The sequence below is a fragment of the Sceloporus occidentalis genome, unplaced genomic scaffold (genome assembly GCF_023333645.1).
Source record: "Sceloporus occidentalis isolate IW3139 unplaced genomic scaffold, rSceOcc1.0.p SCAF_20, whole genome shotgun sequence".
Taxonomy (NCBI): domain Eukaryota; kingdom Metazoa; phylum Chordata; class Lepidosauria; order Squamata; family Phrynosomatidae; genus Sceloporus; species Sceloporus occidentalis.
Window position 1 is genome coordinate 9,634,538 of NW_028317000.1, and position 26,569 is coordinate 9,661,106.

The following is a 26,569-nucleotide window of genomic DNA, read 5'->3' on the forward strand; positions in this document are numbered from 1 at the left end:
AACTTTGGACAAATACCTTGTATTTGTGTACAAATACAAATAACAGATCTTGTCTGCTGTTGGACGCTAAACAGGGTCAACTCCGGTTAGTACTTTAAAAAGTTGTGTAGACTAGGCAATTTCAGCAGGTGTTACTTATTACCTGGTTGTGTGGCAAGCCGCATTTGCTGAAATTTCCTCTTCTACACAACCATTAAAGGAGCCCTCTCTAGTTCTCACATGGCAATCCTAGCTATAGGCATTGATACTGCAATTCCACCAGTGGTCATATTATCTTTCTATTTTCAGGTTAATTTTAAAAAAGAAAGAAGTCTCTGAACATTTGATTTGATATGGAAAACCATTTCACTCTGTACCTGCTTGCTGCTCTGTGTGCCACTGTGTGGAGATGTTTCCAGGCCTGCATAAGCCAGGTTGCGTTTGGATCTGTGCAGAAAACGAGCCATGATACCACGGGTCCCACGGCACATCTTCAGGTCTCCCAGAGAGCGCGTGGCAGCCTTGGGAAGATGCACTGGTACTTTCAATGGCACTTCCAGCTTGACCTTCCCTGCCAAATGAACCTGTGAGGCTGGTCCATGATGGGACGGATACAAAAGGCAAGCCTCCAAAGAAGGTCCTGGGAAGGGAGTGGTAAGAAGGGAGGTTATAGGGGAGAACAGGCAACCACAGGGAGCTTCTAAACTTTGCTTTTAGGGACTACACTCAGCCAGGTGTGATGTAGTGATTAATAATAATAATAATAATAATAATAACCATTTATTTATATTCCTCTTTTTCACAGGGAATCAAAGTGGATCACAACAGTAAAATGACACAACATACAATTAAAATTACAATTAAAAATACAGATCCCAAAAACCCAGCCCTCAACCGATCATAAAAGCATAAGTCCAAGCCATAAAATAGGATTAAACAGCAGATAGGGCACATGAGGTTATTGGGCCCAGGCACAATAGACACCAGCGCAGCCATGCACTGCTCTTTTGGGCCCGTCTGTTTCAGGCCATCATTAATAATAACAATGGCAGTTAGTTATTAGTGACTTGACTTTTGAGTTATAATTGAAAGAGCTCATCTAGAAAGACATGATTACACAGTAGTTTTATGAACTCATTGACTCATATGACAACTCATCTGAGTCATTTTGCCCATGTTAAGCAGAAAGTGGATAGGTGCCAGGTTAAAAAAACAAGCACCCAAATTTATTCAGACAGACACAGTTTGGGGCTATAACCATGTGTCAAGCTCTTGCTGTCCCAACCTGCTTCTGACTGAGCTGGATGAGACCTCCAGATTTTAGCTGCCACCCTCATTGATTTAAATCCCCTTTATATAGCAGTTGTAATGAGATACAGCTGGGGTTCTACTTACATCGTGCTTGTCACCCCTGTCTTTGCAGAGGCAATATCAAGGAAAGGCATATGAAGAGTGTGAGAAGGGAACAATTTTGTACAAAACAATACATTAAAGGGAAAGCTTTGTTCTAAATAAGACATCTACATTTGTTGTTATTGTTGTGTGCTTTCACATAATTTCTGACTTATGGTGACCTGAAGGTGAACCTATCACAGAGTTTTCTTGGCAAGTTTCTTCAGAGAGAGTTTGTCATTGCCATCCAGTGAGGCTGAGAGAGTGTGACCCACCCAGTGGGTTTCTATAGCTGAGCTAGGATTCGAACTCTGGTCTCCAGAGTTATAGTCCAATGCTCAAACCACTACACCACACTAGCATTAGCAAAATTAGCATTAGCAAATTTAGAAAAAATAGCAAAATCTACATTACCAAAAGGATATCTCTGACATGAAGGGCACAGCGCAAGTAGAACCCTAGCAACATTACATTACATTGCTGTGCAAGGGAAATTCAAATCAATGGCTAGTGGCAACTAAGGCCCTTAATGCACTGAGGTTTCTGCAGCTCTGATCTGATGCCACTGCGGATCCAACGATGTGAATCCACGTGATAATGTGATGTATTATCACACGTGATTGCTTTCTATGGGGGGTCGTTCCGAGGTGCTTCTGCAGTCAATCTAAAGTGACTCCTCATTCTAGTGAATTCGGTAACAAGCTGGCGAGGAGGGGGAAAGCGAATGTTTCCGATGCCGCTGGGAAAGGCTGTTTGTATGGCTGCAAAAATGGACCATATATCCCATAGAAAGGGTGCTTGTGTGGCTGCAAAAAACGAACCATATATCCCAGAAAAAGACTGCTAGTTTGGGTGCCAAAACGGACTCTAAAGCCCATAGAACATGAAGCAATCTTTCATGTTAGGCTAGCATTCACGTGAAAGTGGAACCATGAAGTGGCCCCCTTCTTCACCCCGGAAGTGCAAAGGTTCACGATGCGTTCAGACCTCCACTGAGCATGCGCAAGGGTCCCAATTCAAATAGCTGAATCTGCATGGTATGTAATGGTGTGGTAATTCAATGTGCACTCGCTCCGCTTTGACCCTGTAGTTACTATAATTTTGTTCTTCATGTGTGATAGTTCATCATGTGAATTGCCTTGGATTCGAAGTGACTGTGCTACGGAAGCGCTTCGGTTTGGAGTTCCAGTCTCACGTGTGATAAACACCTAAGACAGATGGTCTCTGGAAGCCCCATTCAGCTTTGGCAGAAGCAGAAGGGGACTTTGGGAGCTTGACACCATACCAAATCCCTTATTACTACATGTGCTGGCTGGGTGTTTTGGAGTATCCAGAGGGCATCAGCTTTCCTACCTCTGTACTAGACCATCATTTTCCAGGAAACTTTAATTCAGGTTAAGCATTCACTGTCCTCATTTTCATTTGTGTGGTTAAAACATAGCAAAATCACTCCTCTCACCTGTATCTGCTGAAGAGGTGGCCCTGTTGTCCTCTAACACTTTGGTGCAGAATACCTCCTGGAAGTCACCTTCTGTGCGGAAAGGAGGAATGAAAGTCAAGACCAAAATGGTTAAGGCATGGGGATTTTTGCAGCTCATGGTAGAGCAGCTGTTTAGCATCCAGAAGGTGCCAATTTCAGTCTCCAATGTCTCCATGTCATACTGAGATAACAGTACAGGAAAACCAAAACTATATTTTTAAATAAACGAAGATAAAATAAATTTTTCCTGAAATGTGTCTCAGGATCTATTTGTCCTCTGTTATGGCACACACTCACAAATCTACCACCATGTCTTGCTCCATGATAAGTTCATATCTCATAGAGGTTTCAGATCTCAGGGCCCTCTTTTCCAGTCCACCAGCAAGGAAGAGGAATCTCAGAGAGGAAAGTGTTGTATATATCTATTTTCCCATTTTTGTATATTTTTATACATTTTTTAAAAGTTTGAATGTTATACTTTGAGAACTGTGGTTGATGCTTAATGTATCATGCTTCATGACAGCACCAGATGCTACTCCTTGTAATAGCAACTGGGTCCACCCACTGTGACACTGAAAGTCTCTAAGTCTCAGGTTTTGGCTCTGAAATCTCAGACCCAGGGACAGGAATGATCTTGCAACCCCTCTGCTTCTGTGAAAGGTGCTTGGTAAACATTTTCATGAACATGAGATAAAATGTGGGGTGGATTCTCTTTGAGGGCTGCAGTATACCTCTAGTCAGTTTCAACCTGGGGGGTTCACATCCACCCTCAAACCCATGACTAAACAAATCCACATGCAAAACCTTTTGCTATTCCTCCACAGGCTAATTTTGGTTCCTAAGCTTCACCTACTCACCATCGCTGGCCACAGTAATTCCAGGATCGCTGTGTGACCTCACCAGGGGACACTGGACTGAAGGAAGGCGGTAAGAAGCTTCACTGCTCCGGCGCTGCCTCCCAGGCCCTTTGCGTCCTGCCAGGGAAGTCTTGGCCTTGACACGCACCTCAGGGAAGCAAGGTCCTACGTTGTGGCCCAAGCCTTCCAGGCGATGGCAACTGTGAGTAAGGGCACTGCTTACTTCCAGCAAGCCCTCGTAACCCATGCCTGGTGTAGAGCAAGAGTAGGAACGTTCCCCACGCAGGCGTGCCTGGGGTGTCTCCTCAAAAGGACCTTGAGGATGCAGGCCACACTGTCCACAGTCCACACTCAGACAATAATCAGCCCGGCTGCGTTGGATGGAGCGGAACAAGATATAGTCTACAGAGCAGGCAGACCCACTTCCTTCCAACAGGCAGGAGTCCTCTGATGGGCTGCTTTCACCTGGGATGTCCACAATTTCAGACATGATGAGGGAGCCACTGTCCATGGAAACTGCTTAATGAGAGAAAAAAGAGAGATAGAAAGAGGTAAGGAATCATAGAGGTGCAATGAACAGCAACATTCTTGCTGAATTTGCAAACATTACTTCATTATTTCACAGATAAAAATTGGGGCACACATGGCCAAGCAACACCAGATTGTGCTCAAGATGGCAAAAGTTATTAAGGAGGAAGCATAGGCAAGCTATGCCAGGCAGCAGCAATTCACTTCTGACCGAGTCTATTGGAAAGTGCAAGATTCTGCCCCCTTCTCTCCTCTCTCCTCTGCTGAATCAAGTGAAAGCAAACTACTTTTGCATTTTGAACTCAGTGTACAGTAACTGAAGCAAGCTGAGAACAAAGAAAGAAAAGGAGGAGGAGGAGGAGGAGGAGGAGGAGGAGGAAGAGAGACAAATTGGGATATTTTAAAAGCAGCTGAAAATGTGGGATGAGAGCATTAACTGGGTGGATCTGAGACTTCTAGACTCTCTGAACAGCTGCTTCAAGGGGCCAGCTTGAGAACTGCCATTTTGAGCATCTTGGGCAGCAATCTGTTCTCAGACTGTGCAGAGGTTACATCTATCGAGGCTTCCCATTGGATCCTCCTAGACAGGAAGGGTAATAAAAAGCTCCTTGTTTGGCCTGGAATATTCAACTTCTTGATCTGGTGCATTTTGTTTTTTTCTTTGGTGTCTGCCTCCTGGTTCGCTTCCTTGCTCCTGGCTCCCCAAGCATGGCTGCTTGCTATGTTTTGATGTTATTGTGTTCTTTGATCCTGGAGATCTACTGCCCATTAAGGCATTCCATACCCTCCAACTGTCTCGATTTGGCAGGGGGTCTCCAAATTAATACTCTGCTGTTCAGCTGCAAACTGAATTCAAACAAAGTAGCTTGTACTCAATCAGCTAAGTGCAGGGAGAGGAGACTCTGAGGCAAAAGCAAAAGCATCTTGAGTGTTCTTCCTCAGTAATAACTTTTGCCCAACACATACTAATGTTGCATGGCCACAAATATCCAATTTTTATCTGTGATATGTTGAAGAGTGTGTCTTAAACAACCCATGTGTGCCAATACATGGCCCTTTCTGTATAGAAGGTTAATACAGGAATTGACTGGCACACACATGCACAGACACATTTCCCTTACCTTCACCGCTAAGCACAACAGAAGGGACCCGGTTACAGGAGCAGGGGCCATGTGAGGTATCTGTAAACTGTGAGTCAAACAGCGTCACCTGTAGAGGGAGAGAAAGTCACAGACAACAGAGAAGAAAGTTGTGAGAAGTAGATATGATGTTGAATCCAACCAAATACAGTCTGACTTGGGGGTCTATAGCAGACTCCCACAATAATGTCCTTGTTTCCTTCCCCTTTAATTTTTATCCAGATGCTCTCCACCTGGCTTCCAGGATTGATGTCCTGGATCTCTTCACTGGTGTAATGTCCCTGACATATAATGCTATTCTTCCTCCTTTCCTGTTTGGTCTATTTCTCTTTAAAAGGTTATACCCCTCTATTTCTACATTCCAATCATGAGACTCATCCCACCAGGTTTCAGTGATGCCTATTATATCGTATTTGCTTTGTTGTATTAGAAGTTTGAGTTCATCTTGCTTGTTTCTCATGCTCTGTGCATTAGTGTAGAGACATCAAAGACCTTATGTCCATTTGACTTGCTGCCTGTGCAAGTTTTTTTTGCCTCCCACTTTTGGGTCCTTGCTCTGTTCCGAAAGTGGAAGAATGGAAAATGAAATTATATGAATTATAATAGATAGATAAATTAACATGTTTGTTGAAAAAAGGTTCATTGAATTAATTTTATAGGGATTGGGATTCCTGGAAAGACTATATTCAATCAGAAGAAAAAAGAATATATGTGTATTGCTTTATGTGAGTATTAATTAATGATGTAATTAATGTGAAAGGTGGTATGTTCATAATTTTATATAGGATAAGAATTAATCTTATGGTGTAAAATTAAAGAAAAAGAAGAGTATGTACACTAATAGGTTGAAAATTTATGGGAATATCTCAGTAGTTTTAGGAAGCTGTAAAATGTTTATATGTATATAAGTTTGTATTATTTGTGTGTTTGTTATAATGTTATTTTAATTAATAAAGAAATTATTTAAAAATGGATTTTTCCAATGAGTTGTTTCTCATTAATTGAGTCAATTTATCCATTTCCATTACATCATATAATTTCATCATCCATTCTATTCTATCCGGAATATTTTCCGATTTCCATTTCTGAGCATACACTAGTCTATCTATCATTGTCATATAAAACAAAATTTCCCCAAATTTCTTTTCAATGTCATCTTCAAACATGCCTAACAAATAACCTTCTGGTTTCATCTCTAACCTGACGTTTAATATGCTATTAACTGTTAAACTTACCATTGTCCAATAGTTTCTAGCTTTCTTACATGTCCACCAACAATGGAAGAATGTCCCTGGTCTTTCTCCACATTTCCAACACTTATTATCTGTTTCTTTTTGTAAATTTTTGCTATTTCATCTGGTGTTGAATACTATCTATAATACATTTTGTACCAATTCTCTCTTAAATTTTGTGAGTTTGATTTGATTCTTCTAGTCCAAATTTTCTCCCATTGTAATAGTTGCAAGGGATGTCCTACATAATTTGCCCATTTGATCATTGTATATTTTATTATTTCCAAGCTCTGCTCTGAAATTGTGCTAACCCAATGTGCTGTACATGATTTGTCTCGTGACAAAACCATACCCCTCTACAAGACCCATCATACCTGGCTGTCCCCGTGAAGTCCCATGACTGCTTCATAACTAGGAGGGAAGTCAGTCGGATAGAGAGGCACCGGGCTGTCCATGGAGCCATTGTAGGTAATGCTAAAAGAGATTGGGGAGAGGAGAGAATAACAATCATTGTTATTGAAATATGTTCCCCTGCCACCAGGAATTTGGAGAAGACTACAGTAAATACCAAACGTTGCCTACCACCGTTTTATTTTTAAATTACATTATTTATATTCTACCCTATAACCAAAGATCTCAGAAGGGTAACAGAATGTATAAGAATAATTTGAAAAGACTAAACTTTTCAAATGTAGAAAGAATAATTTGAAAAGACTAAACTTCTATTTAAAAAAAATTATCACTTAAAACCAGGCAATTTCAAAACCAGTTAAGACTATTTAAAATAATGCTGATGATAGCATATGTGCAAATGGTTTAAGAATCAGTTGGGTGCTGAAGGCTTTCATAAAAAGTCATGTTTTGACATGGCATCAGAAAGACACCAGCACCAGTGTCAATCAGGCCTCTGAGGGACAGGGACTTGATAATCAGGGTACCACAGCATGTTTCTTTGCAACTGGCATTTCAGTCTAGGATGCTCCACAGGATGAAGTGGCTGCTATATCTAATTTGTGATCTTTAGAAGCTGCATGATGGGGCGGCCTGGGCTATGCTTCCATGGGTTCGAGGGTAGGATTGCCAGACTCCTCTGGCTTTGACTGGAACCTGTTATCTTGGCTCTCCTCTTCCTTCCTCATCTAAGGAGGCTTCCACTGAATAGTACATGACACAGTAGGGTTAATTCAACAATATGGACATTCCCCCCCCCCTCCCCTTCAACGTGCCTATTCACAATGTATGCCTCAATAACGTTCCTCAGTGACACTGCCAAACTGTCCAATTTGACTGGTGACAGGGCATCATGAAGCTATCACACTCCTGAGATGATTCATGTCCCCCATCCATGTTCCTACAATGTATTGTTCCCACCATTGCTTACTACGGCTATTGCCAACTTTTGTTATTGACCCCTACTCCTATATCTTGAACCTCTGTGAATGTAAGGTGAAATACAAACATAATAAATAAATAAATAATTCAATAACTTTCAGTTTCACTTTCTCTGAACTCTATGCCCTTTTCCTATTTCCTTGCCCCAAATTGCCCAATCCCCATTGCCAGTACCTTTGGGCATCTGTCTCTGAACTGCAGGTATACTCTGGTGGATAATATGGAGGTGGCGGTACTGGGGGTACAAACTCATCCAGGTCCAGCATATGGGGCAAGAAAGTGTCTGGGGGAGAGGTGCAGTCCAATGTCACAGAGCTGGAACGTGGAGGGGAAAGCTGTAAAGGAGGACAGAAAGAGAGTCGATGGGTATAGAGGATCACAAGTCTGCAGATGTTCCAAATATGGCTTGGAAAATTGTCTTTTTGATTTGGATTGCTGTTAACTGCCCTCAAGTCAACTTCAGCTTCAGGAAATGCTATGAATGAGAGACTTATTTGGACTACAACTCTCAGAATCATGAGTGGTTGTTCTAGCTAGGGGATTCTGGGAGCTATATAACTATATATAACTACTATACATCCCGTACATTCCGCCTCGCACCCTCAGAACGTCTGGGCAGCAGCTACTGAAGGTGCCTGGGGCTAGGTTGGCCTCCACTACTCGGAGGACGTTCTCCATAGCTGCCCCAGCCCTTTGGAATGCGCTGCCCACAGAGCTCCGCTCGTCTACTACCCTGGCCCAATTTAGGAAGGATCTTAAAACCTTCCTATTCCAACAGGCATTCCCCGAATAAATATCCTGTGGGCCTCCCTCCTCTTTTCGTGGCCAAGAGGTTGGGCTATGGGGGTTTTTTTGCTTGTTGTTTGATTTTAATTATGTAATTGTGTATTTTTATGTATTTTATGGTATATTTTTAAATTGTTGTAAGCCACCCTGATCGTAGGAAGGGCGGCATATAAATAAAAATTTTATTTATTTATTTTTATTATTACTATATATATTGTAACTAGTCTAGTTTCCAAGGTCTGGTTCCTAAAAACATTCTCTTTGGTTGAAGTCACGCCAACCCAGTTTGAAGGGTACATAGAATAGCAAGTAGCAAGTACACTTCTATACCACTATCAGTGCACTTAAGCACTCCCTAAACGGATTACAAGGTGTAAGCTAATTGCCCTCAACAATCTGGGTACTCATTTTAGCAACCTCAGAAGGATGCCAGGCTGAGTAGAGCTTGAGCCCTTGGCTGGTATTGAACTCGCAACTTTATGGTTTGTGAGTGGCTGGCTGCAGTACAGGCATTTAAGCACTGCGCCACCGGGGCTCATTAGAACTCAATACTCCCACTGAAAGTTGCTATTAAAAAATGTGCTGATTTCAGAACATAAGAGCTGAGACAGATGCGATTGCAACTCTATTTCAGAGCAAGTGCCAGCTATGAGAGAGCAGTGGACTCCCCACTCCCATAAGCTTACCAGATGTGTCCTCCCCCCCCCCTTCCAACAAATGAAGTTTCAATCAAGGCTGTGACATCCTACCCCCTAATTTCCTCATAATGTCTGAGGCCCAGCAGCATGCTAATGGCCACGAATTCCCCTTCCTGGATGTAAAGAAAATGGTCAGCACATCACCTTGGGGGCCTTCCTGAGTCATGGCATCTGTTCAATGACATCTGATGCAGAGCTTGTTGTTAGAATTATCAACCTTTGCAGACCTATACTCACTAATTGCTAGTTTGCACATAACTATTAGGCACAGTATATACTTATGGCGACTTTGTTTGTTTGCTTTTCCATACCCTCTCTCTTCCTACATCACTCTAACCTACAGCTGTTTTCAACCCCCCTCTCTCTTCTGTAATAGCACATGCTTTTGCAACAGCTTCTCTCTCTGAGATGATACAAAATATTTTTCCCGACATCATTTAATACTTATTCTTTGCATTTTCTCAAGTACCAAACTAGATATTTCTAAGGAAAGGAACTTTTAAATGTTATATAAAGAAGGCTAAGCTTGCTTCTTTTTTGCTGGATCTGGTGGGTGGGTGGATGGATATGAGATTAGTTGTTCTGGTTCTGCACTGTCAATTTGAGTATACTGCTTGCGAGATCCATTTCTATCTCACAGATTTTCCAACATTTGGGAGTATCTTGTGACAAATAACATGTTAGTTGTAATTAATTGCTTCTTTCATCAACAAAGGCATGACTGTAACTGAATAAAGGATGAAGTCCTTCCTTTTTGCAGTGTAACAGCAACTTTTTAGTTATGTTTTCCAGTTATAGAGATATTGTCTCACCAAAGGAAGAAGAAACATCCCATGCTTTGAATCTTTTCTCATGCTATGCATTGTGATCCTATTTTGTGCTTTGTCATGGTTGTTGGGACAGTGACGGGGAGAGATGGAGAGCATTCAAGTGATTAAAACCTCATAACTAGTATGTCCCAAGGAATGGACCACAGATCTGGCACAGCTTCCGGCCATCATTTAAACAGCACACCTCCAAAGTAACCCAAAGCAGCTTTATTTTGGCCTGCCTGTACAGACCCTTAGTTATCTTTGAGAAAGAAAAACTTAAAGACTTGGACTTTTTTTTTAAAAAAAACCCACTGCAACTGCAACACTAATAAATGATTTGTTAGGACTTAGGATCTTTAAGTGTAACTAAGGCCTGTTACAGACTGCCAAAATAAAACTGCTTCGGGTCTCTTTGGAGGTATGCTGTTTAAATGATGCATGCATCCTAAAAATCTGGAAGCTGCACCAAAGCTGCACTCCAGTGCTTAGGAATGGAGCGTGGCTTTGGCGCGACCTCCGGACTCTTAGGACCCATTCATCATTTAAAGAGTATACCTCCAAAGAGACCCAAAGCAGCTTTATTTTGGCAGTCTGTAACAGGCCTAACTATTTTAACTAGTAACTTAGACTCTTTCTCATCTGGTCTAACATCTTGTTTCAAGCAGTGACTAAACTGATGGGAAAGGTCCCGGGTTCCATTCCCAGCATTCCCAGTTAAAACAGTCTGAATTTTTATGATAAATCTTTAATCATTTGAAAGTTTAGGACAGCTTGCCTTTCTATAGGACTCACCGCATGGAGGATGTCCACAGAAAAGATTTGGATGCAACACATTATGGCAGAAAGGGTGCATACCACGATGGCGAAAATCGTCAGGCCACAAACACTGAAGAGTAGGTCCTAAGCCATGGGGAAGAGTGAGAACAGTTGTTATGAGAACAAAGGTAAAGGAGCAGTTCATAGCAAAGTACTTGCTTTCTATGCACAAGGTCCCAAGTTCAATCCCCTGCAGCACAATATTTAGGGTCATACAGTATATAGGGATGAGTACTCTGTTTGAAGGACTGTGTTTGCAGATATCCTATATTTGAATGGTTCATGTTTGGCCTGTGTTGTTGTTGTTATGCCCTGCCTTTTAATTAAACCAATAATAGAATTAAAAGCAATTAAAAACAATAATTAAAAAGCAAACATTACATTCTGATAGGCCCTTCCCCTCTAAGCAATCAACCTGCAAACCAAAAGGTCTTCACCTCCCTGTGGAAAAATAGCAAGAAGAGATAATATCATAAGAGCTTTCGCGGATGATATCACAATAATGCCTTGCGCTTTGCGGCACCACTTCCAGGACCCAGGAAGGAGCACGATTTCTGCGCTCCTCCCTCGGAGCATCTGGGAGCCCTGCGGTGTGGCAGCTGCAGCTCCTGGACGCTGCAAGCGGCGGTGGCAGGAGAGCGCCGCAACCCGGCAGTTTGTAACCCGCCCATGTTTTGTTCTCCATACCTCTTATCATTCTGGTTGCTCTTCTCTGCACCTGACTTGCCAATATCCTTCCCAAAATGAATTGCCCAGAACTGAACACAATACTCCAGATGAGGTCTGACTAGTGCAGAACATAATGGGGCTATTACTTCTTTGAATGGGAAACTACAGTTCTATTAATGCAGGCTCAAATATTATTTGCCTTCTTTGCTGCAGCATCACACTGCTGGCCATGTTCAAATTATGATGAACAATAATCTCAAAGTCATTTTTACATGTACTGCTGCTAAGCCAAAGACCTCCCGTCCTATATGTGTGCATTTGGTTTATTTGGCCTAAATGTAGAATTTTGTGTTTTTCCCTATTTTCATTCTAATTTCATTCTATTAGTTTCAGCCCAGTTTTCAAGTTTATCAAGGTATTTTGAATTCTGTTACTCATTTTCAATGTGTTGGGCCCATACATGAGGCTTTGGCACAGCTTCTGGCCTCTTAAGACACATGCATCATTTAAACAGCATACTCCAAAGTGACCTGAAGCAGCTTTATTTTGGCCTGTCTTTATGGGCCCTTAGTTACCATTACCAGTTTTGTATCAAACAAACTTGCTAGATCACTAGGATCCCTTCTGCCTCATCATACAAGTAACTGAAAAAATACTGAAGACTGAACCCTGGGGCACTTCCCTCAAGACTTCCCACCAGTTTGAAACACAGCCATTTATGGTGACTCTTTGAACAGTTTTCCAAGCAACTATGGATTCATCTGACACTGTTCCCATCTATTCCACACTTAATAAGTTTGCTAATCAAAATATCACAAGGGACTTTATAAAATACTGTGCTGAAATCCAGATAAACAACATCTACAGCATTCTCATCATCTATCAAAATAGTGACCCAATCAAAAAGAGATACAAAGTTAGGCCCCATACAGACTGCCAAAATAAAGCTGCTTTGGGTCACTTTGGACGTATGCTGTTTAATTGAAGCAAGCGTCCTAAGAGTCTGGAAGCTGCTCCAAAGCTGTGCTTGAGTCCTTAGGACTGGATCGTGACTTTGGCACAGCTTCTGGACTCTTAGGACGCATGCATCATTTAAACAGCATACGTCCAAAGTGACCCGAAGCAGCTTTATTTTGGCCTGTCTGTATGGGGCCTTAGTTTGGTAGGATTTGTTCTTGATGAACCCATGCTGGCTCCTACTAATGCTTGCATTGTCACGCCTGAGAAAAGACTCCTTTATCTTCTAATAAATTGCCTAGTATTGAGACCATGCATCTCCTGTCACTGTGGTACAAGGTCTGATAAAGCATTCCATTTACTAGTACACATAACATCAAGACTGCTATCACCACTCACCTTGATTACCAAAAGAAGTCTGGAACAATTGGGAACGCGTTCTGTACTACTTGTGCAGATAGATTCAGAGTAGTAATTGCACTGCTTGATTTGTTCAGTGGGGGATTTGATCTGTGGAAAGGCAGAGAAGGTTTCTGTTGGTGCTGATGTCCAGCTGTAATATGATGTATGCTTCTGACAATTTTGCACAGATGTGAAGTTGCACTGCATTATGGGTTTTTTAGGCCTGTTACAGACTGCCAAAATGAAGCTGCTTCGGGTCTCTTTGGAGGAATGCTATTTAAATGATGCATGGGTCCGAAGAGTCCGGAGGTCACGCCAAAGCCACACTCCATTCCTAAGCACCTGAGTGCAGCTTTGGTGCAGCTTCCAGATTCTTAGGGTGCATGCATCATTTAAACAGCATACCTCCAAAGAAACCTGAAGCAGCTTTATTTTGCCAGTCTGTAACAGGCCTTAGTCTCTGCTCTTTCTTCCTGGTTCCCTTGCAGGCAGGAGCTCTCAGTATACCTATGTGAGACTTCCTTTTAACTACGACCTGTTACAGACTGCCAAAATAAAGCTCCTTCTTCAGGCTATCTCTGGTGGAACTGGGTCTGCCTGATCACTCCCTCTCATGCCGGCAGATGACAGTCATTAAAGGTAGAGGAGCCCTGTATGTTTTTCACCTGGCAACAATGGCATCACTACAGTGGGTGTCACCCAGTATGGTAACTCATGGTGTCATCATCCCTCTCATTTACCTCCTTCCATACCATACCATACAGAATCCTTAGTAATGTTTTGTACTAATCCTTAGTAATTTTTGTACTAATGTTACTCACAAATTGCAATTCTCGTATATCATTGAATGTAATGGCAATAGCTGTGACATAACTAAAATTATGCATTTCAAGTATAGTATCATGAACACATTTAAATGTATTTACATGCACACTGGTCCCTCCATATTTGCAGCTTTGACTTTGGGGGATTGGATTATTCATAGATTTTATTAATAAGTTATTTCTAGGAATATCTAGGTCTGCGATGGCGAACTTATGCCATGCGTGCCGGAAGTGGCACATAAGGCCATTTCGCCAGGCACGGGGCAACGGAGAATGTGGGTGCCCTTTCCGCCTCCTCCCTGCCATTTTTGGGCCTCTCACTGTCTCTCTGGGACAGCAGAAAGCCAGAAAATGGTGCCAGGGAGAAGGAGCCAGAGGCGCATGTGTCTGGCTCCTTCTCCCAGCCCTCCCCCAGCCTTCATCTGCCTATTGGTGACAACTGGAGTCTGGGGAAAGGGTGAGGGGAGGAGGAGTGATTGGCGCATGGCCGCGTGCCGGCTCCTGAGGTCATGGTTCCCTCCCAAGAGAGAAGAAAGGCCCGGGAGGGCTCAGGAACTGTCCCTTCCCAAAGCTAGTTTGCACCTGGGAAAAATAACCACTGCTGGGTCGCCACCCAGGCTCTTTCAAGAGTGAAGAGTCTTCTCGTCTCAGCCGCTCACAAACCTCCTGGGACTTCACCTGCTGGGCATGTTGGCAGGAAAGGATGGAGCCAGCCAGGCTAAGCATAATCCCTAGGACTGAGAGAAGGGTGAAGAAGGTAATCTGGGAAGGGGAGCAAGAGAGAATGAGACAGAGGTTAATGCCATGCACATGAGGGGTGACATGCACATTAAAGGGTGCATCCAAACGAGGCCTTGGAAACATGCCGATTTGTTGTAGAAAGGTAATTTGTTGATGTTAAGCAACTAGGAGATATTAATAAGAAACGATTTCTTGATTAATCAATTAATTGAATGATTAAATTTAAAGAAACCATTAAGCACTGTAAAAAAATAACATTTCTTTTTAAATTCCAATTAAAACAAGGAATGTAGTGTAGTTATTTCAGTGTTGGATTAGGACTCAGGGTTCAAATCCATGAACAGCCATGGAAATCTTTGGGGGATTGTGAGCAAATAGTGTTCTCTCTTAGCCTAAGAGGAAGATAGTGGCAAAAGCCTCTTCTGAAGAAATCTCCCTCCAGCCCCAGCCTGCCAAAAAAACCCAAAACAAAACAAAACAAAAAAACCCAAGAACAGGATTGCCATAAATTGGAGTCAACTTGAGAGTATCAGCAGCAGCAACAACAAATCGCTGTTGGAAATGTAAGTACTGACAATACTATAGTTGTTACTACTGTATGTATAAATGCATGTAAATATGCCAAAAAATTAAAATAAATTATAATTAAACTAACAACTTAATTAAAACAATTAGAAAATATTCGCTGAGATCCTGCATCAGAGGCTATGAGAAGTAATGTTGCAATGATGGAGTGACATCACTGACATGATAAACGACCGTGTTACTAAACTGCAACAATGTGTAACAGGGCTAGAGATGTCCCACTGCACAACATGTTCCATTACACATCAAGACTCAATGTGTATCAGGAGGACTGCACAGCAGTCACACTTCTGGCTGTGTTGGTGCAACAGCTCCTATAATATAGCTATGTCTCTGCTCACCACCCCACCCAATAAAAACATTCCACATCATCATTTTTTGGGTTTTGGCCCAATACTTCAATCTGTCATGGTCATTTTGAATTCTGATTCTGTCCTCTGGAGTATAGACTACCCCTCCTAATTTGATGTTATCTGCAACTTTGATAGCTTGCCCTCTATTTTTCATCCAAGTCACTGATAAAGATGTTGATTAGCACTAAGTCCAGGACAGAAATCTGTGGCATCCCACTTGTCGCTTATCTCTAGGATGAAGAGAAGCCCTTGGTAAGAACTCTTTGGGTTTGATCAGCCAATCCACCTAACAGAAACAAAGGCCCAGTACAGATGGTCCTATGGGGCGCCCTCGTCACATGCTAAGGGTTGGCCGAGGGCGCTCCGCCCACACATGCCTCAACCCTAGCACATGACGAGGGCATCAAAATGGCATGCCCTCTACAGACAGATTCTTTTTTCGTTGGCGGGAAACCGCGCAGTTTGTCCCCTGCGTTTTCCCCTGGTGGAAAACTAGGTGCTGGCAGACCAACCTTTTGGGGCAGTTTGTACCAGGCCAAACAAGCTTCATTTATACACCACTTCATACTGCCTAAGTGATTTACAACTGTAAGCTAATTTGCCCCCAACAATCTGGGTACTCATTTTAGTGACCTCGGAAGGATGCAAGTCTGAGTCAAGCCTGATCCGTCCCTACAGTTGTCATCTCATAGATGCGACGGCCGGAAGTGCTTCGTATCAGCTTCGGTTGATACGCCGACTGCATCCCTACCTGGACCGAAAGGACCTTGAAGCAGCGGTACTGGCACTGCTAATCTCTCGTTTAGATTTCTGTAATGCAGTGTAAATTTACAGCGCTTTATAAATAAAGTCCATCCCTGGACTTAAGGTACCTATCGCGAGTACCTCCATTTTCTCTGGATTCAGCCTGAGTTTGTTTTCCCTCATCCAGCCCATTACCAACCCAAGTTGGATCTCCTCTACCTTATTATCTAAGTCATTGATATATTTGTTGATGAGGAATAGCCCTAGGACAGAATCTTTGAGACTGCCTTCCAGTTTGAAGTGCAGCCATTGATGATGACTCTTTCAGCTCAGTTTTCCAACCAGGTATGGAGCCATCTGACAGTGTTCTCATCTGTTCCATATCTAATTTATTTATTTATGGTATTTGTACCCTACCCCTTCAGCCCTAAAGGCTATCAATTTGCTAAACAAAATAAGTTAAAGGACTTTATCAAATGCTTTGCAGAAATCCAGATGAATGATATCCACAACATTCCCACTATCTATTAAACTAGTGACATAATAAAACAAAAATTAAGATGACTTTGGCACAATTTGTTCTTGACCCCTGCTGGGTCCTACTGATCACTGTATTCAGCAAGACACTTGCAGACCATCTCCTGTATAATCCATCTAATATTTTTCCTGATATTGAGGTCAGGTTGACTGGTCTATGGCTTCCTGGATCTTCTTTTTTGCCTTTTTGGGAGAAAGTGAGATGGCAATGGAGACAGTGACCCCACTGACCCCTTGGCCATTCTCCTTTGGTGCCTCACTTGTTCTCCAGGATTAATAAAAAAGATGGTTCTTTCAGTACTCCGGGATGCAATTCATCTGGCTCTGCATATTTAAACTTATTTATGTGAACCAGGTGATTCCTAACTAACTCCTTATCAGACATGAATCCGTATCCTTTGCCAAAGTCTGTGCGGCTGCATATAAGCGCACTGCTTCCTTTTTTGGAAAAAGACTGAAGCTAAATAGGTACTGAGTATTTCTGTCTTTTCATTGTGATCTGTTAACATGTGACCACCCTTCCTGAACAGTGGCCTCACTGTCTCCTTAGTCATTCTCTTGTCTCATCATTCATTGATTACATGATCATGTGAATCTATACTAGTTAGGAGTACCAATAGGATTCAGGAATTAAAATGAACCTTTTCTAAGTACTGTTTTTTATGATGATGGCACAATTCTTTGTGCTGGTCTCAGGGGCACAGACTCCTGGTGCTTTTTATTTTGCAAATGAATACTCAAGACTTACCACAGGAGTGAAAGGGCGTCTCCACGACACAATGCCAACCACTCCAGAGAATGCCAACTAGAGAGGTAGAAAGAGAAAGAAAAAAGTTGGTAGACACCACAACATTGCCAGAAATCCTTGACGTGGAGCCTATACAGATGAGCAGGTTACCACAGGGCTACCTCTATGGTATACCACCTGTGGTTCTGGCCTAGTTCTGTCCCTGGACCAGTGCAGCATCAAACAGGTGTTCAAACGCCCCACCCACCACTGCACCATGGAGCCATCACCACTGCATGCCCCTCACCTATCACATATCCCCCAGGGAGCACCCTGCCATAACGCTTAAAAGCAGAAACATGGCCAGGTGCCCCCTTCCACCTTCACAGGTTGCAACTGTGGCCTGCATAGAGAATGTGATGGTAGTGGCAGGTAAGGGGTGACAGGCCATATGGTCTGCTGGCTGTCATGGCAGAATTTCTAGGAATTCTGGTCTTTTTAGACCAGGACAATGGCTTTTAGAGTCCAAATTGGTCTGGAACCACCAGATCAGAATCCGGATTAGCATCTGGGGCTATTAGCCTGCATCATCTGTTCTGGACAATGCAAGGCCGGAGGTGAACATGAGCCTTTTAGCCTCTGCATTCTGCCCCTTTGAAGTATAGTCATTTTGTCCCCAATTATTGATGAGATCAGGCTAGTCACAGAGCTAATTATTATACTTTAAAATATGGCTGTATCTGTCCTGTACAAATAATCCAATTTGATACCACTTTAACTCTCATGGTTCCATGTTATGGAATTATGGGAACTGTAGTTTTGTGAGATATCTAGCCTTCTCTGTCAGAGAGCTTTGATGCCACAACAAACTGCAGTTCCCAGAATTCCATAGCATTGAGACACGGCAGTTAAAATGGTTTCAAACTGTATTATTTCTGCAGTGTGGATGCAAGCTACAGCTGAACCTCGCCATTCCGGATCCCCCTGAGTAAGGCGAATTACACCTATGCTTGAGCCCCATTCAAGTGAATGGGGCTCATGCGTGCGGCAGTGTGCGCCCCATTCATCCGAATGGGATGCACCGCCCCTTGCGCCCTGTGCGCTCCCGCATGGCTTGAACACGTAAGCTCAAAGCTGCGTATAAAAGCAGCTCCTTTGACAGGGCACAATTAGGGTTATGGTTAGGATAGAGTGCACCTTTAAAGCCACTCTTGCGGTGCTGCATTTAGACATATGAGTGAAGGTGCACATTTTCCAGAATGAAGTGGAAAAAATCAGCTCCTTTTTAGTATGGCTTTTCTCCCTATAGGGCGGCTTGAGAGTGGTTTCCAGCCGCCTTCAAGGCTTGCGTCATCTAAACACATGGAAGCTGGCCAGAAACCTACTTATTTCCCCTCTGTTTCCCCTCTAAGATTAAGAAAGAAGACTGGGTGTGTGTGTGTGTGTGTGTGTGTGTGTGTGTGTGTGTGATCTGTGACACAAAGATAATGAGGAGATCTGTAAAACCTACTTTAAAAGATCGCTGTTTGAATATAAACTTTAATACAAACTTTAATATATATGAATAAACCAAACCAAACTACAATTGAAATAGTTAAACAGGAATTGTGCTGAAATAGTTAAAATCAAATCAGAACAGAAATAGTCAAAATCCTTATCCAGTTGTTGCAAGGGATATGATGATGTGGGAAAACATCTGGAGGAACAAGACACTATACAGAAGAACCAGAGGACTGAGAAGAGACAAACAGTTAAATCATGGAGGCTGAGTAAGGACTCATTTGAAACAACTTTTCACACTCCACTCCAACAGGGAGTACCAGAAGAATGCAAGGAAGTGGAACAACAAGTGGAATAAATATCGAGCTACATAATTAGCTCTACAATTAGAAGACAAAAGAGAAGGAAAGCGAAACACAAAAAAAACTACAGATGGATAGAGAATTTGATAAGACAAAAACTAAAATTGAGTTTGAGACTAACTCAGAAATGAGACAGGAATAAATATTTAGTTATAAATCTTGTTATAACATGAGAGTGAATTAAACAGCAACAGAAAGAGAGACATGGAGATAGTTGAAAAAGTGAAAGCCTGGAGGATTTTAGAAGACTGACGATGACAACAACAACAAACAAAGAAAGAAAGAAAACGTGGTAATTTTGTTTGTGGATTGTGAAAAGATAAAGAGAAGTGGGGAATACATTGAGCTTGGTTTCCAGACCCCAGAAAAAAAGAGTTGAATACAGAAATTAGAATAATTCAGAAAGAAATACCTAGGTTTTTTTGGCTGACAAATTGGGAAAAAAATTAAAATTTTAAGGTAAAAACAATTTGAGTTTTCAAATAAGCAAAGTAGATGGTTGACAATAAGGCTGAGAAAAGAAAGGGAGAAAATAATACTAACAAATATAAAAAAGGGAAAAGAGATGCATAAAGGACAAAAACAAATTAAAGAACGCTTTTATGAATATTATATAGAACTGTATAAGGAAAAACAAATTCATCTGGATGAAATGGAAAAGTTCCTGGACAGGCAGAAGATCACAACAAATATGGATGAACAAAAAGATGAACTTAAAAAGATGATAACAACTACAGAAGTCATAGAAGTGATTATGGCGTGTTACAGAACACCCAAGAAAGGCGCTCTGCCGCCGCCGCCAGTTGCTGCATCCGGGAACCGCAGCGGCCAAACTGCGCAGTTCCCAGGCGCAGCAAGAAAGAAGAGAGACTCCACAACACTCCGAGGAAGTGTCTTCCACTGTCAAACAGCCCTTACTGTCAGGAAGTTCCTCCTAATGTTGAGGTGGAATCTCTTTTCCTGGAGCTTGCATCCATTGTTCCAGGTCTTGTTCTCTGGAGCAGCAGAGAACAAGCTTGCTCCTTCCTCAATATGACATGCCTTCAAGTATTTAAACAGGGCTATCATATCACCTCTTAACCTTCTCTTCTCCAGGCTAAACATCCCCAGCTCCCTAAGTTGTGACTGGCCAAAATATATAAAAGCAAAGAAAGTATATGTTGGAAATGCAAAACAACAACAACAAAACTAAAACCATCCTGGTACTTTTTTTCACATGTGGTAAAATATTGGGCTGAAGTACATAAAATAATTCAAGAAACATTTGAAATGGAAATCGAGCTGAAACCAGAGACTTGTCTATTAAATATGGTAGATGAGATAAACGCAAGGAAAAAATTGAAACAACTACTATATCTAGTAACTACTGCAAGGATAATGGTGGCAAAGAGGTGGCAAGATAATAGAGGTCCAGAAATTGATGAATGGTTAATCAAATCCCTTGAAGTTATCAAAATGAATAAATTGACAAATTTATTAAAAGAAAAAGGGAAGAAAGAGGAAGAAATAAGATGGGAATCATTTATAGAATATTGTAATAAACGATGGAAGAGTAATGGATAACATGGAAACATCAAAAATTAGGGGGAAATATATAAGTATGTATATTAGAATCCACTGCTCTATATTATAATTATGGAAATCTGGCTTCACCAAAATTTAAGAAATAATTATAATTTTGTTTAAAGATTGATTAATAATATAAGATTTACTTTAAGAATACTTATAAGATGATAACACATTCTTTGAAAGGAAACAGAAGAATAAAAGATAGTGACGTAAGGGAAGGAAACAAGACAGGAAGGAGGAAAAATTAAGAAGGCTGTTTAATATAGTATGAAAATTACAAGAAATGTATATGAAGGGAGGGCAGGGAAAAGATGGAGTTAAGATAATAGATGATGTTTTCAGAATATTGTATGTTATATAATGTTGCACTTGTCTACGAATAATATCAATACAATTATTTTACTATTAAAAAAAAAAAGAAACTACAAATCCAAAACAGCTACCCTTGCATATTTCTGGATGGGTTTTCCTCCCCTCCGTTTTATCTTCAGCCAAGACCATATTAATCTCTTCCAGAAAAACAATAGTCTTATGACACCCTGTAAACAAATGCTTTTATACATGAGTATTCATGGACTACAAATCACATTGCAAGTATTAACAAGTTGCGTATCACAACAGTTTTGTGTTATGGCCCTATGTTAATAGGTTGACAAGGCATAACAGGAATGTCTAGTTTCGGCATAAAACAAAACAGAACAGACACCTACTTGAAAACTCATTGCTTTACTACTGCAGAGATAAATCACGATGATCATCTGCTGAGCAGACATTTGTATCAGATAGCGGGTGCTTATTGTGTTACCTACTTTACTTGTTGCCAGGATGTTTCTGCTATCACCAACAGTTTTGTTTCTGGTCGATGTTAATAATACAATAGTCACTTATGCCATATGTCAGTAAGGTTCTCAGGACCTGGACCCAATTCTCCATTCATCAAGAGAAGGAGGAAAACCTGCTCTGTCTCAGACGATGGCCTGTTACAGGCTGCCAAAATAAAGCTGCTTCGGGTCTCTTTGGAGGTATGCTGTTTAAATGATGCATGCGTCCTCCTCCTCTTCCTTCCTTCTGACCCTCCCCTCCCTCTGATCTGCCCTGAATTGACCCTTACTCCTGCCTCTTCCTTCTACTCCTCTCCTTCTGTTATAGAATGCCCTCCATGCCCCCTTCTTCTCCCCCCAGCTCCTTCATCCTCCTCCTCCTCCTCCTCCATCACTTTCTCCAGTTCCCCCCTCTGCACTCCCTCTGACAGCCCTTTGCAGCCCCTGTCAATCACCCTGATTCCCCCTTTTTGCCTCCTGTCATCCTTTGCCTCCTGTGACCCTGATTCCCCCTTTTTGCCTCCTGTCAGATTCCCCTTTTTTCCATCCTTCCTTTGGCTCTTTCCTCCTCCTCCTCCTCCTCCTTCTCCGATGAAGGGGAGGGAATGCTCTGCCCTAAATCCCTCCCATGAACTGGCCCCGATCATGATCGGGGGCAAGTTCCTATTTGCAGAACCCAGTTTTTTTCAAAAGAGACAGCATTTGCCCCGATTGCAAATGACCCGCGCTTAAGGGGCATTTGTATGAAACGCTTGTGATTGCCTCAACATGGATTGTGAGGGATTCGGAGCCAATATGAACTTCCAGTGCAAGAATCGATTTCTGATCCGGGTTAAAGTGTAGTCTGAATGGGCCCTAAGAATTCTCTGCCAGAGAACTCTAATGTTGTAACTCAATAGAGAATTCTAAGACCCTCATCAAATTACAAATAACAGGATTGCTTACAACGAAGCCATGACAGTTAAAGTGGATTCAAAATGCTATAAATCCTCAGTATGGATACATCCTGGATTGAACTGGAGGCTCACCAAGCCCAACATCTTATCTGCCAGTCTGATACCACTAGAAAGCCGACAAGCAGGACACAAAGAAGTTGTTGAGATGTCCTCAGCAGATAGACTTCCACTGACTTATTTTATGGAAGTTTCCTCAAGTGACTATTCACCATGATATCTGGGACTTTTTGCAGCAAAGGATATCAGACTATTGCTTGCTCTGGCAGTGGGATGTAGTATTAAGAGCAGCTGACCAGAACTTGGGAGATCCAGTTTTAGGTTCCCCACTTGAGACACTGACACTCGCTGGGTGACCTTGGGCCAGTCACACAGTTTCTCCGCAGGCCTGTTGTCAAGATAATGCCATTGCCACTGTCCTTATTGACAAGTTTGTTAGCAGGAGAGCCAAGTAACTGTTTACACATTGGAGAAAAGGCGGGATATAATTGTAACTAATAAATGATTGATAAATAGACAGATAGCCCAGAGGGATGTCTACAGGAGCAACCTTTCTTTTTATTTCTTATTAACTGATCTCAACAAGTAATTAATCAAATTTAGCTAATAGACTCAAAAAAGTTGCTAGTCTGAAAATTGTTATTAGTTTACTAGAAGACTAGGCCTTAGATTTTCCAAGAGTCCACTTCTGTGGCCAGCCTGGAAATACAGGCTACTGCCATGGTTTTTTCCTCTATGGCCAGAGAGCAAAAGGAAGGCCAGAGCTTTCTGCCAGTTCATTCACTAGTCTAGATTATATTCCTTGTGGCCAGGGGCTATAATACAAGGGTGGGAAAAGTCTTTCTGCTTGAGTCCCAAATTTGGTTTCAAAGAAGTTCTTGAAGGCAGCATTCCTGTAGTGGGCAGAGCCCACTATATTTTGGGATAAGCCCCAAAACACCAGATGCCCTTTCACACTACCCAGTTGTAGTGCTGTGATGATCCTATCGAATCCAGGACTTTGTTGTTTGGGGAGGCACAAAAATTCTCTGGCTGAGAAGTCTAAGTATGTCATGAAACTACAACTCCCAAGATTCCAGAGGGTGGAACATGACAGTTAAAAGTAGAAACACAATGTAGTATTGTGTGCAGTGTGAAGGGGTACCTACATACTACAGTAGTTCCTTATTAACAACTAAGAGGTGGGCAGTATAATTAGGGGCCAAGTTGGCTGAGGATCCTATCCATCCATCCATCCATCCATCCATCTATTATATTTATTTATATCCCGCCCTTATTCCAGATCTGGGACTCAGGGCAGCTTACAACGTTAAAAATGATACAATGAAAAAGATACAAAAAATAAAACATTAAAATAATATTAAACTACTACAATAAAATAAAAAATAAGATAAAATGTCTTAGAATACATTAAAATAATATAGCATCTCAGGGCGTTCTTTAAAAGTTTTCTGTTTTGAATGCCTGTTTGAAAAGGAAAGTTTTCGCCTGTCGGCAGAAGGCCATCAAACCAAAGGGCCATTCTGCTCTCCCTGGGAAGGGAGTCCAGAGTCTAGGGGCAGCTACGGAAAAAGCCTTCTCTCGTGTCCCCACCAATTGTGCTCCTGTTGGTGGTGGGATGGAGCGAAGGGCCTCTCTTGAGGATCTCAGACACCTGACCAGCTCATAGAGGGAGATATGGTCTGCCAAATAGCCTGGACTTGAGCCATATAGGGCTTTATACGCCATCACCAGCACTTTGAATTGTGCCCGGAAACAGACTGGCAGCCAGTGGAGCTGTTTCAACAGGGGCGTTGTATGGTCTCTGTAACCTGACCCCTTAGCAGCCTGGCTGCAGCTCTTTGGACCAGCTAAAGTTTCCGAACACTCTTCAAAGGCATCCCCAAGTAGAGCGCATTACAATAGTCTAAACAGGATATAACCAAGGCATGTACCACTGTGGCCATATCTAGTGTCTCAAGGAATGGGTGCAGATTGTGCACAAGTTTTAAAAGTGCAAAAGAATTCCTGGTCACTGCAGAAACCTGGGATCCAAATTCAAAGCTGTGAACCTTCGTCTTCGGGGGAGTGTGACCCCATCTAACACAGGTTGGATCCATATTCCCTGATCTGCCTTCCAACTGACCAGGAGCACACCTGGATTAAGTTTCAACTTGTTTGCCCTCATCCAGTCCATTACTGGATGAGATGACAGACACTGGTTTAGGACCAAGACAGTCTCCTTGGATTGTGGTGGAAAGTAGTAGCGTTGAGTGTCATTAGCATAGTGATGATACTGCACCCTAAAAATCCGGGTAACCTCTCCCAGCGGCTTCATGTATATGTTAAATAGCATAGAGTACAACACAGAACCCCGAGGGACCCCACAGGTCAGGGGGTCGAGTAGGAATCCCCCAGCACCACCTTCTGGGTTTGCCCCTCCAGGAAGGAACTGAGTCATTTAAAATAGTACCTCCAAGCCCCATCTCAGAGAGGCAATCCAGAAGGATACCATGATCAATGGTATTGAAAGCTGCTGAGAGAACCAGCAGAACCAACAGGGACACACTTCCCTCGTCTAGTTCCCTACGTAAGTCATCCACCAAGGCAACCAAGGCTTTTGCTGTTCCATAGCCAGGCCTGAAACCAGATTGAAATGGATCTAGATAATCCATTTTATCCAGAACCCCCTGGAGTTGGGATTCTAGGTGCTGTAAAAAAACCTTCCCAAAAAGTCATACTTCTGGGCTGTTTCATAACTGTCAATGGGGAGAAATACCAAATCCATCAATACAATGGAATTCAGCAAAGTGTAGAAATCATCCCTCCAAGCCATCATGCAACCCATCATGCCACACTGTGGCAAACTCACCGGAAAACCAGCCCAAATGGGGCAAGAACTTCGGATGCTGTTTTGCGAAGAGACGGTGGTGGTCACCAACAGACTCAGAGTCACAATCAAGACCCCCAGGATCATCTGGATGAAGCCAAGGAGAAGGATAATCTGCAGCCAAGCACGACGAACACGCAGGTGAGTGAAGCTTCGTGGCGTGCGAGTGGTCAGTGAATAGCTGGAGTCAGTGCGCGAGGGCATGACGGTACCCCAGGGAAGGGAGGCTTAGTAGAGGGACCGTGGAAGTAGTCAAGGAAAGAACCTATTCAGATGTCAATACAGAGAAACCTCTTTTCAATAAGCTACATTTTTATGTTGTGATGTCTTTGCTGGTTTAGTTGTTATAGAAAACAAGTTTTAAGCTAAAGTGTAATGCACTACAATGGATTACAAGACATAGATGAAGTTTAAAGGTTTCATATGAATGCACGTGATGTATAGATGTGTTTTGTTCTATATGTTTTATATGTTTTTAATGATACATGTAATAAAATCTCAATAAAGAAAAATTAATTTAAAAAAGTAAAGAACCAATTCAAGTCCCTGGGGGTGAGACTTCAACTGCTGTGTGACTACTTAGGCCTTATTCTGTTCTACATATCCTTCTTCTTTCCAAAACTGTAAATAAGCCAAATGTGTGTTGGATTCTGGATGTTTCTGGCTTCCCTAAGTTCTTTTTTGCCTTCAATAAACAAACCTTGTTGTGCAGCTGCAGTACAATGAGGGGTCTGGCCTTTAATTTTAGAGTGTGATACAAGGCACTGCCCCTGAGGAAAAGGTGCCTCTGAGCATAAAGAGACTGCCTCTTCTGCCTAGGTATGTCTGGGATTAGAGTGAAAGCA

The 26,569-nt window shown here is 42.2% G+C and overlaps 1 protein-coding gene across 1 annotated transcript in view; it reads right to left on the reverse strand.

The window, feature by feature from the left end:
- Positions 1–26,128, reverse strand: part of ENTREP3 (endosomal transmembrane epsin interactor 3) — a 32,165-nt gene extending 6,037 nt beyond the window's left edge. Inside the window, exons 1-11 of the mRNA XM_089483297.1 lie at positions 25,707–26,128; positions 17,672–17,728; positions 14,546–14,725; positions 13,137–13,247; positions 11,088–11,195; positions 8,174–8,334; positions 6,982–7,081; positions 5,358–5,445; positions 3,709–4,227; positions 2,831–2,902; positions 357–619 (exon numbers count right to left, since the gene is read on the reverse strand). Coding sequence (XP_089339423.1) covers positions 357–619; positions 2,831–2,902; positions 3,709–4,227; positions 5,358–5,445; positions 6,982–7,081; positions 8,174–8,334; positions 11,088–11,195; positions 13,137–13,247; positions 14,546–14,725; positions 17,672–17,728; positions 25,707–25,928 — 1,881 coding nt within the window. The 5' untranslated portion in view covers positions 25,929–26,128. The remainder of the gene's footprint in view (positions 1–356; positions 620–2,830; positions 2,903–3,708; positions 4,228–5,357; positions 5,446–6,981; positions 7,082–8,173; positions 8,335–11,087; positions 11,196–13,136; positions 13,248–14,545; positions 14,726–17,671; positions 17,729–25,706) is intronic.
- Between the last annotated feature and the right edge of the window lie 441 nt (positions 26,129–26,569).